The following is a 16,790-nucleotide window of genomic DNA, read 5'->3' as shown; positions in this document are numbered from 1 at the left end:
GTTTTCATATGGGGGTCGCAATTCCTTCCCATCAGCAAACAGTTTGCTGGTCAAGAGAAAGGGTAGAGGTGCTTTCAGGGGACATGTTATGCTGCACCCTAAAGTTGTGATCAATGGGGGGCAGAGAGCCAGAACCTTTGCCAAGTCTGGTCCAGGCTGCTGGCTTTTTCTTCCTGGGCTGGAGCTGGGCCAGCTGACTTTTATAGCTGTCACTATTATCTGTGACATTTAACTCTCCCTGTTCTAGTGTAAACCTCTGAGCAGGAAAATTAGAGCGGCCCTGTGTCCAGGTGCTAATTCCTATGGGATCAGCCGTAAGGAGTGGTGGCTTAGGCCCCAGTGGTGGAGCAGCCAGGAGCTCGCTCCCACACTCTGCCCCAAGCGGGTGCTGAGCCCTCTCCTTGTTACCAGGCAGGTTTGTGGGTGGCTGGTGGGTGAAGCCTCCCAATTTGGAAGTCTGGGTTGGAAAGTGTTTAGGGAGGATGAGGAGAGGAACAGGACCCTAGGCTGGGCTGGGTGGAGGCATTACCTGGCCTGGATGAAAGGGGGTGGGGTCGGACTCGAGGCAGCTTAGAGAGGGCTGGAGATCATGGGGAGGGGGGAAGGGCTGAGGGCAGCAGCGAGGAGACCTGAGGGACGGGCTCCAAGTCCTCCAGGCCTCCACCCTTCCATGTTGGAGAATACACCCCCCCATACACACACAGACAGTGCGGGAGGCGAGTATTTCCTTCTCTCTCACCTGACAAGGGGGGTGTAAGTATGGAGAAGGTAAGTTCACCCCCAAACTAGTACTCCAGAATTTAGGCCAAAGTCTTGGAACCCCTGAGAGAACGAAGAAGGATTACCTCTTCTTTGGAGAGGAGGAGGGACATAACGGAGGAGGAAGAGGGTAGAATCCTGTTTGTGTTTATTGGCTTCTGAACTCAGCTTGTTGTGGAGGAATGGGAAGCAAAGGGTGGAGGCTGAAGGAGTTACTCTTTGGGACAGGTGGGAGCCAGTGGGGAGAGGTGGGAGCCAGTGGGGACAGGTGGGAGCCAGTGGGGAGAGGTGGGAGCCAGTGGGGACAGGTGGGAGCCAGTGGGGACAGGTGGGAGCCAGTGGGGAGAGGTGGGAGCCAGTGGGGACAGGTGGGAGCCAGTGGGGAGAGGTGGGAGCCAGTCCCACAGGCCTCTGCCTCTGTGTGGTCAATTCTCCCTCCTGCTTGTCTCCCTCACTGCTGCCTTTGCTGTGCCTGTGACGCGGAGGTCTGATCCCCTCTCTTTTCCTCTTCATTCTCTCAGCCCCCTTTAGGTCTTTGTCTCTTCTGGCCCTGGAGATCCCCCCTCCCTTTCCCCAACTCACACACAGACCCTTCCCCAGGAGACAAAGCAGGGAGACCATCCCTTTCCACCATTATCTTTTAGTAGCTGCCCCCCTAGTTAAATCTCTCTAATATGAGACATGATGTCCTCCATCCAGGCATATAGACCTGCCCCCTCCAAATCATCAAGTTTGAAAAGACTTTGTTGTTTTAAATAGATACATTTGGTTCATTTAACCATGAAGCACTCTGCCTCTTACCAATTCTATGCACACACATACTCCATTTGCTTTTGTGCTTGCTGTTTAGGGGAAAGGGTAGAATGTATTCGATGGAAGGGATTTTAGAAAAGCTGCTGACTGTCTTCTCCCCAGACTCTACTGGTGTCCCCTTCTCTGGATAGTATTATGTTTTCCCTGTGCCTTTGAGAAGCTGGGCTGCCACTGCTTTAATGACAAGAGAAGTTGGATAGAAAGATATGGAAAGAGAGGCTGAAGGAAAAAGAGAGGGTCCTAGAGAGAGAAGCAGGAGAATCTCTTTCTGAGGTGGGAAGTCAAGGCAGAACACAAGGAGAGGGTGACGGGGAGAGTGGAGACAAAGGCCAGCCGGAGAGGCAGGAGGCTGTCCTGGAAGGAAGCGGCCCACAACTTGGATGAATCCATACTCTCTTCAGAGTTAAGTGAGAAGAAGGGGCGTAGGAAAGAAACCACTCACAGTTGCTCCTTCTCTGTAGAACAGAATGTCTCCACAACAAAAGGGTGGAGGAGCGGGCCCTGTAGAGGAGAGGGCCCTGAGGCCAAGGGCTCCACACTGCCACAAGGACAAGGCAGCCTCATAGGAGCCCAGAAGTGATTTCAGGAGACACTCCGAAGTCCTTTGCAAGGTTCAATTCAAATTCACTTAAGACACAGAGAGAGGCAGAGTGTGAGAAGACAAAGGGGCTGTGAGAAAGGGACAGAGACAACAGAGGTGGTTAGAAACCTGGGGGGGGGGTTGAGAGGAGAAAGAGAGAGAGAGAGAGAGAGAGAGAGACGTGGAGAAAGGTTGCCCAAACCTCTAGGGGGCAGGCACAGAGGAGAGGGTTTGGGGTCTGGATCCTCTTCCAGACTCGATGCCTTTACAGGCAGCTGCCCAAAGCCCAGACTGTCCCAGAAGCACCCGCCTCCAGAGTAGGCCCTCGGGGGTGCTAAATCAGGTGTGAGGCAGCTGGGGCTGGAACTGAAGTGTCAGGAAATGGCCAAGACGTCTTGAGCGCTTCAATCTCTTCTTCTACCACCATGATGAGTAACTTAATGGTTGGACTGACCCAAAGCAGAATTTCACCATGGGTAGAATTGTTGGGGTCAGTCTCTCACACTTGGACCCTAGAATCTTTCTTTGGCTTCTCTTTCCCCTTCTTGGGTTTGGTCTCGTCCTTTCCTCTTTAGGGACGGGGAGAAGTTGATCTTCCAGCAGCCTAAGAACTTTCCCTTTCACCTCCAACCCACATCCCTTCCCGGGAATCTCCAGCCTGAACAAACGGATGCTGCCTTCACTGATCTCCTTCCTCCCCCGTTTTTCAGGAAAGAAAAGGAGAAAGGGAAAGAAAGTTCCTGCGAGCCTAAGCAGCTTTTAAAAACTCCAAGAAAATTGGAAAAATGCAAACCTTTCTCGCCTCTCCAGTCCCTCTCCCTTCGCCGCTGCTCTGCTCCCTCCACTGAGCACCCCACCCCCATCCTCCCGTCCCGTCCTGCCCAGAACTCGCTCCCTTCCCCTCCCTTCTGCGCCGGGCCGGACATATGGAACCCATTTCGCTGGTGACATTGAAGAGCCGCCCGTGCGCCCGCCTTCCCTTCCGCCATGGCGCCCCCGGCGCTCCCGCGCCTCGCCGTGCCCCCGGTCAGTCGCCGCTCCCCTCCCCGGCAACTTGACCGGCTCCCGGAGTCCCGGCCCCAGGACGGCGCCCGGCCGGCCCCCCGGGGGAGCCCCGCCTGCCCGACAGGGGCGCCCCGCGCGCAGCCCCGCGCAGGCCCCCGCAGCCTCGAAGGCCGAACAAAGCCGGGGGCGGAGGCCGGGTGCGGGCCGCTCTTCCGGGCCTCTCCCCGCGCCGGAGGAGCGGGATGCGGCCGGCCGCGCCCCGGCCGGGGCTGAGGGACCCGGGCCTGGCCTTGGGCACCGGCGCGCGCCGGGCTCCGGGCTGCCGGCCGCGGCCTGCGTCCTAGCGGGAGCCGCACAGGTAAGCGTGGGGGCCGACCCAGCACTCCCGGGCCGGGCGCGGGCTGGAGAGCAGGGTGGCCGAGACCCCGTGCCGGCCACCCGCCCGGGTCGGCGAAGAAGCTGGACCCAAACCGTGGAAGACAAAGATGAAGGCAACTTAATAGGCGGGTGGGGCTGAGGGGGTCAAGGGGTCCCAGGTTCAGGGCAGTGTGGAGGAATGTGGGTGCGCATGTGGCGTGGGGACAGGAAAGGGGTTCCGGGACCCAGGAAGAGCGTTGGGGGCGTGGAGAGCTTCCCAGGATTGTGGGCGCATCTGCTGGGGAGGGGCGAGCGCGGCGGGCCCTGCTCCCTCAGCCCAGCTGCCACCGTGGTCAACTTTAGCACTTCGCGGGGGTATTTGAAGCTGAAACTACAAGGGGTTGTGCTGAGGCCGGGTGTTAAACTGAGAAGGTAGGAGAAGGGGTGATTTATGGCTTCAGAGCAGCTATGTTTACTCCCTGCCTGCTTTGGAAACCAAAAACCAAACAGAGCAGAGGTGGGAGAAGCCCCTATCCTTGGAGTGCGAGGCAATGCCAGGTTGATTCTCTGGGTTTATTTTCTCAGATGTGGGGACAGGATGGGAACTGTCCCTTTGCAGGTGCAGAATGTGGTGGGTCTCTGTGAGGTGTAAGGATAGTGTGCAAGCACGCACGTGTGTAGGTGTTTGTGTATGTGTCAGCGCTGGGCTGGGGATTGTTGGGTGTAGCATGGCTCTGTGAGTGGGCACCCAGGGAGCTGGGAGGAAGACAGCGTGTTCTCTGGTCCTGGTGCCCTGCGGTGGGTAGCTCTGGACACACTCTGCTGCTTCGTGCCCTCACCATGCAGTCCTGCCTGGTTCTGCCCGGGTTTCCTCCCCCCCCCCCATGGCCACATTCAGCAGAGTCCACTTGGCCTGGCCCCTGGCTGCTCTGTGGCATCTGCCCACGCACCACCTGATGTTCACTTTGAACCTTTCACTTTGCCATGAGAGACTAAGGAATTAGTGAGCATAGCTACATAAGAAGGGGAGAAAGAGAGAAGGAAAAGGTCTGGAGTAATAGGGAAAATCCATGGTTTGAGGCTGGGCCTTCCACCATTACTGCTCAAATTCCCCTGAAGTCCCTGCTTGGGGGAGGGGGACAAGGGAGCACAAAGGGGAACAGAGCAGGGTGGTGGGGGTGGGGAGAAAATATTTTGACCCCCAGATAGTTATTTCCGCAGGCCAACTGGTGGCTCTTGCATTTCTGTCCAGACGCCCAGCTTTGCCTGGAAATTGTTTTGCATTAAATTTTCTCAGCCGCAGAATTATCTTTCCTCGCCTCCAGCTAAACTTGCATTTTTCCACCAGACACTTGGGCCCCGCACCAATGAAATCTGAGAGGAAGCGGCTGGGCCCTAAGTGGCCGTAATTTAATTGATTTTATCATAAATCATCAACTTGATGAAGAACCCGAGGTTTCAGTGAAGTAAATTGATATTAATGGGAGTTTCTTGAAATGCAAACTCGCTGTATTGTTGGGGCATCTCGAGCTGAGGAGGTAGATTACATGTATCCCAAGAGCAGGGGCCTGGACCTGGAGCCCAGCACAGCTTCCGGGAGTGGGAAAGCGAGCTGCGAGGGCAGCTGCAGGCAGACTTACTGAGCGGGGCAGGCAGGGAAGGAGCTTTGCGGGGAGGGAGCAGAGTCTGACTCTGTGAACCCCAATGGCCATCTTGAGAATGCGGGTCTCCAACTGGGGGGGAGGCAGTCAGGAAGCTGGTAGGTGTGTGGGCAGAGTTGGGGGTCGGGTGAGAAGGCCAGGCTGGTACAATGGGTGCATTGACTCCTGGTTAAAAATTGCCAGTTTGAAGCCTTCCTCCTCTAATTATACAAATCAATTATTTACTGATCAGGTTCCTGTGCCTCAAAACAGTACTTTTGACTTGGTGATGAAGGTAGAGAACAACCTCCCCCCCCACACACACAAACAGAAGAGCAGTAAAAGCCAGTGCATGAGCTTTGGTGGGGGCGAAAGGACCAGGATGGGGGTGGTGTTCAGCGGTGGAAGTGTAAGCATTTACATCCCAAAAAGAAATATGCTGCTTTTGATAGAGTTGGTGACCACTATTTTCTCAATTCGGTTTATTATCACTGCTTAATGTTGCTCGCTTTTACATTAGCACACAGAGGACCACAAACTCTCAGTCCAAAAAAGGACCTCAGAAGATGATTTACCCCAACCCCTCCCTTTCACACTCATGTCCTGGCTTTACAAAAGGGTACACTGAGGTCAGAGGAGTTCTCTGCTTCAGCTCACAGCCAATCTGGACTGCCTAGAATCTAAGTCTGCTGACTCCCAAACCTATCCCAAGGATGATTTAAGACAAGTCACTTTGCTCTGGGCCTCAGTTTTTCTATCTGTAACAATGGCAGAAGTGGACAGGATAATCCCTGAGTTTTCCCAGTTCTGACCTTGAGCAACTCTTTAGTGCTCGGGAGCAGCCCCCTTGCACACAGAAGTTAATGCATGCTTATTTGCAATATATGGGGTGTTTGTACCCACGCAGACCAGGTGACTCAGACTGGCTCTATGAGATGCACTGGAATCTGGACCATTCCTCCTCCTGAAGGTTGGAGGGGAAGCCCAGGCCTCTGAGAGCAATGAAAATAGAAGGCAGTGGAAAGAAGCTTGCTAGCTGGATTGGGCTGCAATTTGCATTTGGAGGGGGGCTGAGGAAGGAGGGCTCAACCTCACAGGGCAAGGCACACTTCCTGCCAGGCACCTGGCTGAGGCTGGAGATGTTCAGAACGGGGTTCTTGAAGTCCCTTCTACCCTAACCAGGGACTGAATTGTGCTTTCAGAATTTAGATTCCATGATGGCAGGCTTCCCACCCACCCCCGCAGTGGCCCCGCTTCACCCTGAGCCCTGGGTCTTTGGGCTCTCTTTTCCTGGGAGAGGGCAAACACAGGGGGCCGCGCCTAGCAGCTCTGCTCTCAGATCAGCCAGGATAGGAGGCCTGCAAGGTGCGGGCCCCCATCCCATCAATTCTTGCTCTTATTTTCCATCTCTTTTCCCACTGGGAGAAAATTCAAAAGGGGTGGGAGTTTCTTAGAAGTTGAATCATTATGAGAAGGGGCATTTCTTGTAGGGTCAGGGATATAAGGAGTCCAGGCAGAAGAGGGGCGGTTTCCAGACTGCCTTGGGAAGTGTGGTCAGGGATAGGAGTTGTGCTGGAGGAAGTGGGAAGAAGGAATGGGAAACAACTTCATCTTGGTTCTGGAAATCAGAGGCCCTGGCCACATAATCCACTTCCTAAAGCCTTACCCTAAATCTTACTTTGAAAGAAAGAGAAGGAAAGGGGGAAGCTGGCAGGTCCATATTCTGGTCCTATCCCATTCGACTTTGGAGCTTTGTATTTGGAGGCAATTCAGAAGGCCTTCCACTGATTGGTCATTAATCTGGTGAGTTATTGTCTGCTAAACAGAGGTCGCTGGGAGAGAAACATCTAATCTATCAGGAGAGACCTGCGCAGTCGCTCGCAGCGGCTGGGCCCCTGTTCCTCTCTTGCCTGCTCCCCCCCACCCCCTCGGCCCTTCCCCAGCACCCTCCACCCAGCTGTTCTAGATTTGCTCCTCTGGCTCTTGCCGTCTGTACTCTGCACACTTTTGTCTCAACATCAGCCGGAGTGGTGTTTACTAGGCCAGGACTGAGCTTCTAGATGAGGCAGGAGCCCTGATTCCGGACGGGCTCATATACCAGCAAGGCACTGGTCTGCCCATAACTCCCAACTTGGCCCGCAGCATCTCCATCCGCTCATCAGCACGTTCAGTCGGCCCGCCGTAGTCACCGAGGAGCCTTTGCAAATCCTTGTGGCCGCCCAGTTTTTTTCCTGTCTCCCTTTCACCTTATCTCTTCAGGTGGGGGTGAGTGGTGGAGAATACAGCTAGAATTTTTCTTCAGCAACCAGAGTAGCCTTTTTTGTTCTTTAAATCCCGACCCTCGCTACTGCTGAACCGGGTTTGCACCGTCTTCTCGGGGCTGCTGGCCCTTTGTTCCTTCCCGCTCCCTCTCTGGGGTGGGTGGGGGGCGGGTCAGGTTTGGGATCCAAATACCAAGAAGCGGTCTTCAGTAGCAATTCCCCTTTTTCAACCCCCAGCTCTAAAATCTTTATTATTATTTAGGAAGAGATGGAGATTCGGGTGTGTGTGTGTGAACTTTGTGTGACTCTGACGCTGCCACAAAGTTGGGCAGTGAAGCCAGAAGGCTGTGGGTCTGGGAACCCAGACAGGACCAGAAGGAAACAGATCATAGACGCTTCATTCGGCTCCCAGGTCTCAGCTTCTCCAGGATGGTTTGGGACAGACTGAGCTGGGAACAGCATCTTTGGTCACTCCAAGGCTGATATGCAGAAATCGATTTTAAAGAAGCCAGCCAATTTGTTGTTCTTGAGAAGAGAATTTCTGTTTGCTCTTCAATCGACATTTTGCGGGGGGGGGGGGGGGGAATAGACATGATCCCCCAAAGGCCTGGAAGGCTGGGTGGCCAGTGGTTTCTCAAGTGGGTTTAAAGTGTCCCTGTCCCCTGGTACCGGGTACAGAGCAGGAGTTGGGGCGGGGAGTACCAGAGCAGAGAAAGTGCTCTGGCTTTCCAGAAACTGAGCCAGACAGAAAACAAGGTCTAGGAAGGGAGATATTTTCTCCAATTTTTATCTTTATTATAAATTTTTGCCTCTACTATTAGATTTACATTCCATTTTGTTCTCTCTCTCTCTCTCTCTCTCTCTCTCACACACACACACACACACACACACACACACACACACGTTACTAAGTTTCCTGCCTTAAATCCAGGGAGAAATTGTTCCCTCTCCTCTCTAGTATGCCCCTGAATCACGACTTCATTGGCAAGGATGGAGCCGTTTCCCCTCCTCTTTTCCAGACCCCAAAGTCTTCCCTCAGATCCCTCTAGTTTTCCCTGCCCCAAGTTCCCCACCCAAGCTCCTCACTGCCCTGCCTTTGTCCCCTGAAGTTTGAAAGGTCCCTCCCTGCACCAGCACCTCCAACGAAAGGGGAGTCCTCAGAGTTCCCTGTTCTACCGTCCTAGTCCTCTACCCTCCCAGCCCCAATCAGGGGCAGCCAGCCAGCCAGAAATTTCCGAGAAAAGAAGAAAAAAGTCAAGAAACAAACCTAAAATGGGGTCTAATTGCCTCCCAAACACTTGAAATGGGCTCTGCTCCTCAGAGTTAATAAAGACGTCCCGTTCCATCTCCTACCGCACTTGGGGGATGCATGTCCTCTGAAATTTCTCTCCAGGTTAGTTTTCTTGTTCCTGTTCTTCTTTTTGCTTCCACCCCACTGTACCCCACTTTCTTGTGTAGCCAAAAGGGGACCATGGTGAACTGAGGGGGCCTCAGCTCAACCCCGGCTGAGCCCCCTGCAGCCTGGGCTTGCAGGCCTATGCCCGCTGGGTGCCCCGGACTCGCTTTTTATTCCTCACACGAGCTTTGTAGCCCCACAAGCAACCAGTTCTCCTCTCCTCTCAATTTCACGATGACCTTCTCTAGCAACAGCTAGGAGAGCTGGAGGGTCTGAGGTACGTTCTTGACTTTTTAATTTTAGAAAGGGAGAGAAAAGACCCAATGGTACTGATTCCCTTAAGCTTCTGGAAACTTCCCTGGGCTGAGTCCCTGACCCACCAGACCCAAGGCTACACACAGTCCAACTCTGTAGGTCTCTAACCAGGAACTATAAGTCTCAGGACAGACTCCTTGTAGCCACATATTTAGGCAGCTCTAATCACTCTCTTTGAGGGTCCTGGCTTGAGCCCCACCACTGGGTCCAGAATGGGCATTTTCTTTTCCTGATACTTCTAATTAACACTGAAAAAAATAGCTCCCACCCTCCAGCCTCATCTCCCCCCAGACCCTTCTCTCAGCCACCAACCCTCTAGGCAGGCAGTAGGATCCTTGGGGTCATCCTAGTAGGAAGCTCTGCATGCACTTCCTGTTGCTGGACGGGAGGGAGGCCATGGGCACCCCATTTTTTAATTCAGGAGGACCCCAAGAAACCTGCTGGTCCAGCCTAGGAAGCCTGATTTAGGGGACCTGGAAGAAGGGCCAGAGGAGCCCAGAGACCACTTCGTATGAGAATGGAACCTTTCTCAGCCCAAAGTGAGTGAGGAAAGATAGGGTATGAGGGAAGCTTTGCCAGGCACAACCACCCTCTCCTGGAAGGGAGACAATAGCTGGAAATCATCTCTCACCTTTGTTCTCCCAGTCCCATCTCTCCTGATGAATTCAGGTGGGAGAAGGCAGAAGCCAAATGTTCTAACCAGGTCACAGGGTAGTGGCCTGTTCTATCTAAGAAAACTTAAGAGAACAAGTTTTCCAAGCTGCCTTTGTGGAAAAAAGAACTGTCTTCTATTTTATCCCCGAAACTCCGAGTCAGCAGTTAGGCAGAGCTGCAAGCACGCCTGCTTTGGGAAATGTCCTGTGGCTCTTTTTGTCCTTTCCTCCACTGGGAATGACTCTTCCCCACCCCCGACCCAAATCTGCAGACACCTACATTCTTGGCCCCTGTCTTCCTCCTACAGGCCTCCTCCCCTTTTCCTGCCCTTCTCAAACACACCCTAAGAAAAGTTTAACTTTTGGCGTCTTCCTCACTTCTGCCAAGAATCATAATCTTGCAGAATTAAGAGGACAAACAGGTTTGTTCTGAATAACAATGATGATGATGATGATAACAACTATCCTCTGTCTCTTCTGCCGGTGCATTTAAAATTAAGCCATTTTGCTAGTTCTTCTCATCTTCTTAGAAGTACAAATATTCTTATCACCTCTTAGCCCCTTCTGCCTATCCAGAGGTGAGAACTGTAACAGAAACTTCTCCGTGAAGTTTTACAGACTTTCTATAGCCAGCCGGTCTTGAGCTCATCTAAACACAGGGTCCTCCTTTTGTCACCCTCTCCTCAACCCCTCTCCCCCTGCAAGATGGTCTGGATTTTTAAAATAATCACTCACCGTTGTTGTCTGTTCTCAAAAAGGGGGGGGGGCTGTTTAAAAAAAATCTGCCCCTCCCAACCGGTTGGAAACTGGGCCTGGAAATTTGTAGGGAGAGAGGAAGAACAGAATGGGTGTGGGGAAGAGAAGAAACAAACTGGGAGACTCAGAAGCAAGGAGCCAGAACGAGAGGGCGGAAGACCCAGCCACCACTCCCGGAGGAGTGAAACTACTTAAAAAAAAAAAAGTCTTAGTGTTCCACTGCGAATGAATGCGGAGGGGCACCAGGCATCCCCACCCCAGGGAAGACTGTGCCTTTGACTAGGCCTCCAAACAGCTACTACTCAATTTGCATAATGGTTTACTACTGGGGTGGGGGGGGCTGTGACTCCAACTGGCTTTGCCTTGCCTTTGCTCCCCCCTCCTCCCCTGACAAAAATCTCAATTTAAAAATTTACCTGTTCTTAAAAGAACAAAACAAAACAAAAACTACCTTCGTTCCTTACTCACCTTTCTTTTTTTTTGGGGGGGGCATACAAATCCGCTCTCCCCCAATACCACCATCATCTTCCATCCTTATCGGGCATCTGAGCTTGCTAAAGGGGGAGAGGAGGTGGGGGTGTGTGTGGGCTTGTGTGTGTGTGTATGTGTGTGAGTGTGTGTGTGTGTGTCTGTGTGGTTTTTTTCCCTGTGCAAAAGCAGAGGCCATTGTTACGGAGAGTAGGGCGTACCAGTCTTATAGGGCAACCACACTGTGGCGACTTGGCCGTGGTGAAGCCCGGAGCTGGATTCTCGGCGAGCCTCACAGCCCGAGCACCTTTCGGTCTTCTTCTATTTTTTTCCCCGCTCCCCCACCCCCTCCCTCCTGCGCACCCCCCGCTCCTAAGCCGAGTGAATTGAAGCGGACGCCGCGCGGCACCTCCGGCCGGTCTGCCCCTCGGGCTCCCCAGCCGGGGTAGCTATTGGGGAGGGGGGGCGACGCAGCTTTAAACAGTGGTCTTTTTTTCCTTTGCCTTCAAGGAGGGGAGATTTCTCGCCTGCCGCTCGCGCTGGGGCTCGATGTGAATATATATTATGTCTGCCTGTTCTCCCCTCGTCGGTGGCTAAGGTAAGCTGGACTAAAATAGGCTATCAGTTTGTGAATGGCGGAGAGTATGTCTCAATGATTTATGGCCCATATGACTCCAATCTCGGTTCAAGAAGAGTTCACAAGCTTTAAGCTTCCTTCCACGCAGCGACTGACTCTCTCTCTCTCTCTCTCCCTCTCTCCCTCCCTCCCTCTCTCTCTCTCCCTCCCTCTCTCTCCCTCCCTCTCTCCCTCTCTTCCTGCTTCTCTCCTTTTCTCTTCTTTTCTTTCAGCAGCCAGATCCAGGGCTGAATTTTTCTCCCGCTGCTAAGAAGAGCCTAACCTTTCTCTTCCTTCCCTGTTTTATTTTTCTTCCTTTCCATTAATATATATTTTTAAATCCTGGAAGGTGGCCTATCCCTTCTCCCGGGGCTTCCCCAGCTATTGTTACTCTCCCGGGCTCTTCCGGGGGTTCTTGGGGTGGCTCACTCCAGCGAGACCCTGGGGGAACGACAGGAGCCACCGTCTCCCTCCTGAGAAGCCATATGGAGCCTGAATTTTTCCAACATGGAGGCAAGGGAAATAGACATGTTTGGCTTGGTAGCGCTGCTCCCCACCCCCACTTCTCCTTGATCCCCAGATCTCGGATCCCCTCGGCACCTTCCCCTCTTCTCACTGCCCCGTCAGCCAGGCCTCAGCGCCCCCCAGCCCGGCCTGGCAAAGTCCCGGAGTGGAGTTGCTAAAGCGCCTTTTAATTCGGTTACCTCCAGCGCCCAAACTTGCTGCCGCCCTTAGGGCTGGACCCTCAGCCCGGTGCGCTTGGAACCTGCCGCTGCTAACTGTTTCTCGGCGTCCTGAACGCCTTCCCTTCGCCGCCTTGGGCCAGCGTAGCTAGTCCCCAGCCACCGCGGCAGCCGCAGCCGAGACAGCGCGGCAGCGCGGCGGCAGCCAGCGGCTAAGCCGGTCCGCGAACCTTCCCGGTCCTTTCTCCCCGGCGGGCGGCGGAGTCTCCATTCTTTTCCTATCACGCCTTTGGCTCTTCCGCTTCCCACACTCTCCTGGCCTCGGTCCTGCGATGGTTTGCGGGTTTATTGCAGGGAGAGCGACAGAAATTTCGGCCTCAGGCGTCTAGTCAAATTATTGTTTTATTATCATCATCATCATCATTATCATCATTACTGCTGTAACAATCATTTAGACTAAATAAAGCCAGGGCCCAGCCAGCCAACCAACCCCCTCCAACGTTTTTATTTTATTCTTCTATCTATTAATAACAAACTCAACTGATGCTTGTTAATTAATTCCCCTTTCAGCCAGGGCTGCTCCGAAGCTAATTTTGGTTAAACCATCAGAGGCTAATGGTAATAATAATAAAGGGGGTGGGTCAGCCTGGTCAATTGAACTCCAGTTCTCCCTGAAAGGACCTGCTGCGTTGCAGACCCTTGTGTATTTTCCAGAAACAAATTCTTCCCGGAAACCAGTCGGAACTCAGGGCCAATCTGGCTTTCTTTTTAGAAGGGGATTTCTATGTAGGAGGAACTTCCTTCGCCTACACTCCTTTTCTTTTATTTTCCTATATTTAGTTTTCTTCGGAGTTTGCCAGCTGGGCTGAACAAGATATAAGTATTCCCAACTCACGTGTCAGAAGGGAGGGTCGGTCCGGAGGTTTTATGAAAAAGTGATAGTGAGGCATCGGGGAAGACAAATGGGGGAGGGAATGAAGTCAGAAGTTTCAGAAGAAATTACAAAATCCTATGACAGCTTGAACCTTTATTTTTCCAGCACGCTTTTAAAAGGCTGCATGAAAATAATGATTAAAAAAAATTTTTTTTTGCCTTAGAAAACTTCAGTACACAGGGGTTCCCTGTTCCAACCCAGAGAATATTATTGTTCAGATTGCTTTGATTTACCTTTTACCTATGGATTTTTTTCTCTTTTTAGAAAGCCTTTTCCCATCTCTTGGTAAAGTTACCCAGTTTCTTTATTCTTTTCTTCTTTTGAAGAAATCAAAGGAAACAAACTGTCAAGAAAAGGGTGGGAAAAATTTAGATCTCATGAGAAAAAAATGGAGGAGGGGGGAGATCTGTGCCAAATGGTCACAGCACCAACAAGCCCAGCCAGGGAAATAGAAACAATCCTGGTCCATTTGGGGGCCCCATGGGGGCTGCTGGCTGCTGCGCCCCAGACTTGGCTGAGCAAAAGACTCAGATTGGAGGTGGTGGTACCTGCAGCAGGGACGCGGGAAAGGGTCAGTGGCTCTGGCTCTGGCGATGAAAAGTCTTCAGGAAGTTTCTAGGTCAGGCCATTGTCTTTGTGAGGTGGGAGGGAAAGGAGAGGATCCCTTGCATAAAAAGGTTCTCTGCTCAACTTGCTTCTCTTTTCTGTCTCTTTTGGAGATCTGGTTTTTCCTCCAGGGGAGACCCTGCTTGGGTGAGAGAGACCTAGGTGGACGTGGGGGAAGGCAGAGGCAGGACTCTAGGCTCAGAGTAGGGGATTGGTGACGCTTTTATTTTGTAGTGTCCCAGTCTCCCTCCCACCCCCCTTTTGAGCCACCCTAACCTAGACTTGGGGCGGGGGAGAAGGGAGAGGGAGGAGGAGAGGTCAGGGGCTAGTGTGCAGGCAGGAGAGAAAGCAACAATTCTTGCAGTAAGTAGTAATATTCTGTACTTAGTCCCTAAAGGAGTACAGTCCTTATTTTTAAGTGGAAATGAAAACTGGTGGAGTTTGACTTTAAAATTAAAGCGTTAAAATAAGAAAAATCCATTTCAGGCCAGGAAGTGGCCTCAGCATCTGCTGTGAAGATGTTGGGGTTGGGGAGAAGAAAAATCCCTATTGATGTCAGCTCCCTTTTCAGTTGCTAAGATGGATTCGAGCCCCAGTCCTCTTCTCCCCCTTGTGTCTCTTCTCTCACCCCGCAGGTCAGCGGCTCCGAACAGACCCCGGGAGGAGGGGGGCAGAAAGGGGAGGGGGGGTCCGGCGCCTCACGTGACCCCCAGGGGTGCCAATGTCCGGTCGTGAGGGTATCAGGCCCTTGCAACTTGCCACCCACTGCCCGGGTTTCGCCCAGAGATGCAGAAAGCCACCTACTACGACAACGCTGCGGCTGCACTCTTCGGAGGCTATTCCTCATACTCTGGCAGTAATGGCTTCGGCTACGACGGTGCCCCCCAACCCCCCTTCCAGGCCGCCACGCACCTGGAGGGCGACTACCAGCGCTCAGCGTGCTCGCTGCAGTCCCTGGGCAACGCTGCCCCGCATGCTAAGAGCAAGGAGCTCAACGGCAGCTGCATGAGGTCGGGCCTGGTCCCCGAGCCCCTGCCTGCCCCGCCCGGCTCGCCCCCGCCCAGCGCCGCACCTACCAGTACCACTAGCAACAGCAGCAGTGGGGGCGGGTCCGGCAAAAACGGCCCCCCCAAATGCGTTCCCGGCTCCAACTCCACCCTCACCAAACAGATATTTCCCTGGATGAAAGAGTCGAGGCAAACGTCCAAGCTGAAAAACAGCTCCCCCGGCACAGGTACCAGCTCTCGCCTTCCTCACCATACGCTTTTGTCCGGGCCAGGAATGTCACTGTTATTCTAGCACCCAGCCCCTCGGCGCCCAGGCGGCGGCTGGGGAACAATATCAGGTGGCGGCGGCAGCGGCGCAGTTCCCTCACCTCCCACCACCTGATGACCCCTGACCCCGCCAACACCCTCTCCCTCCAGCCACCCTCCACCCGAGCTCCCGAGATCTTCAGAAGGCCAGGCGCTCGGTTGCAGCCCTTCCAAGGCCGCCGAGCCACGAGACGCTGCCAGTACACGCAGAGTCGTCAACGATTGATTATTATTAAGTATGATTACTGTGGGTATTAATCACAATCGCTCGGGCGGCCCGGGGTCCCGGCCTCCGGGCACTGCAGCCCCTTCGCACCACACTCCCACTCCCTGCCCACGGATGTCTAGCTCCCCTCAAGGGTCTTCCCTGGTCACCCACTCTGTCCACAGGACGGGGCAGGAAGGGGGTTGTCTTCCCAGACCTGGGATTGGGGATGAGGGAGAAAGCATGCGCAAGAAAATCCAGCCCTAAATAAATGGCCATGTGGCTCTGTCTGCGTGACATGATCAAATTTTCATAAGCTGGGGCAGCGAGAGGAGAACAGGTCTCTTAATAAATGCCACTATTATAGAGTGTCCGCTAATGCGACGGGCGTTGGGGGGATGGGCAGAGAGGAGGAGGCGGGGACGGAAAGGGGAGGCGGCGGGGACTCCGAGTCTAGGCCTGGATTTATTAAGAAACGATGCATTCAATTTCGGCGTGTTCAGTAATTATCTTTTATTTCATTTTCTCCCCTTCCCTCCCCCTCCCCCTCGGATCCAGCGGAGGGCTGCGGTGGCGGCAGCGGAGGAGGAGGAGGCGGAGGAGGAGGCGGAGGCGGAGGCGGAGGAGGAGGCAGCGGGGCCGGCGGGGCCGGCAGCGGCGGAGGAGGGGACAAGAGCCCCCCGGGGTCGGCGGCGTCCAAGCGGGCGCGGACGGCATACACGAGTGCGCAGCTGGTGGAGCTGGAAAAGGAGTTCCACTTCAACCGCTACCTGTGCCGCCCGCGCCGCGTGGAGATGGCCAACTTGCTGAACCTCAGCGAGCGGCAGATCAAGATTTGGTTCCAGAACCGTCGCATGAAGTACAAGAAGGACCAGAAGGCCAAGGGCCTGGCCTCGTCGTCCGGGGGCCCCTCTCCCGCCGGCAGCCCCCCGCAGCCAATGCAGTCCACGGCTGGCTTCATGAACGCCTTACACTCCATGACCCCCAGCTACGAGAGTCCGTCCCCGCCCACCTTCGGCAAAGCCCACCAGAATGCCTACGCCATGTCCTCCAACTACCAGCCCCCTCTCAAAGGCTGCGGCGCCCCACAGAAGTACCCCCCGACACCGGCGCCCGATTATGAGCCCCACGTCCTCCAAGCCAACGGGGGCGCCTACGGGACGCCCACCATGCAGGGCAGCCCGGTGTACGTGGGCGGGGGCGGTTACGCGGATCCGCTGCCGCCCCCTGCCGGCCCCTCCCTCTACGGCCTCAACCACATTTCCCACCACCCCTCGGGGAACATGGACTACAACGGGGCACCCCCTATGGCTCCCAGCCAGCACCACGGACCCTGCGACCCCCACCCCACCTACACAGACCTCTCCTCTCACCATGCGCCTCCTCCTCAGGGTAGAATCCAAGAAGCGCCCAAGTTAACACACCTGTGA

General features: G+C 54.2%; 1 protein-coding gene across 7 annotated transcripts in view; it reads left to right on the top strand.

Moving 5' to 3' along the window:
• The window catches only part of HOXB3 (homeobox B3), a 53,341-nt gene extending 36,551 nt beyond the window's left edge, over positions 1 to 16,790 (top strand). For 3 of the 7 annotated variants that reach the window (XM_066364452.1, XM_066364451.1, XM_066364454.1), the window contains exons 3-5: positions 11,514 to 11,601; positions 14,478 to 15,076; positions 15,919 to 16,790. In XM_066364452.1, the coding sequence (XP_066220549.1) occupies positions 14,629 to 15,076; positions 15,919 to 16,790 (1,320 nt within the window). In that variant the 5' untranslated portion in view covers positions 11,514 to 11,601; positions 14,478 to 14,628. Of the gene's footprint in view, positions 1 to 3,317; positions 3,516 to 11,254; positions 11,317 to 11,513; positions 11,602 to 14,477; positions 15,077 to 15,918 lie in introns of those variants that run through there. The other 4 variants (XM_066364455.1, XM_066364456.1, XM_066364458.1 and 1 more) reach the window with 4 other exon arrangements.

This window comes from Saccopteryx leptura, chromosome 2 (assembly GCF_036850995.1).
Source record: "Saccopteryx leptura isolate mSacLep1 chromosome 2, mSacLep1_pri_phased_curated, whole genome shotgun sequence".
Lineage (NCBI taxonomy): Eukaryota > Metazoa > Chordata > Mammalia > Chiroptera > Emballonuridae > Saccopteryx > Saccopteryx leptura.
This window is presented reverse-complemented; position numbering and strand designations above follow the sequence as displayed.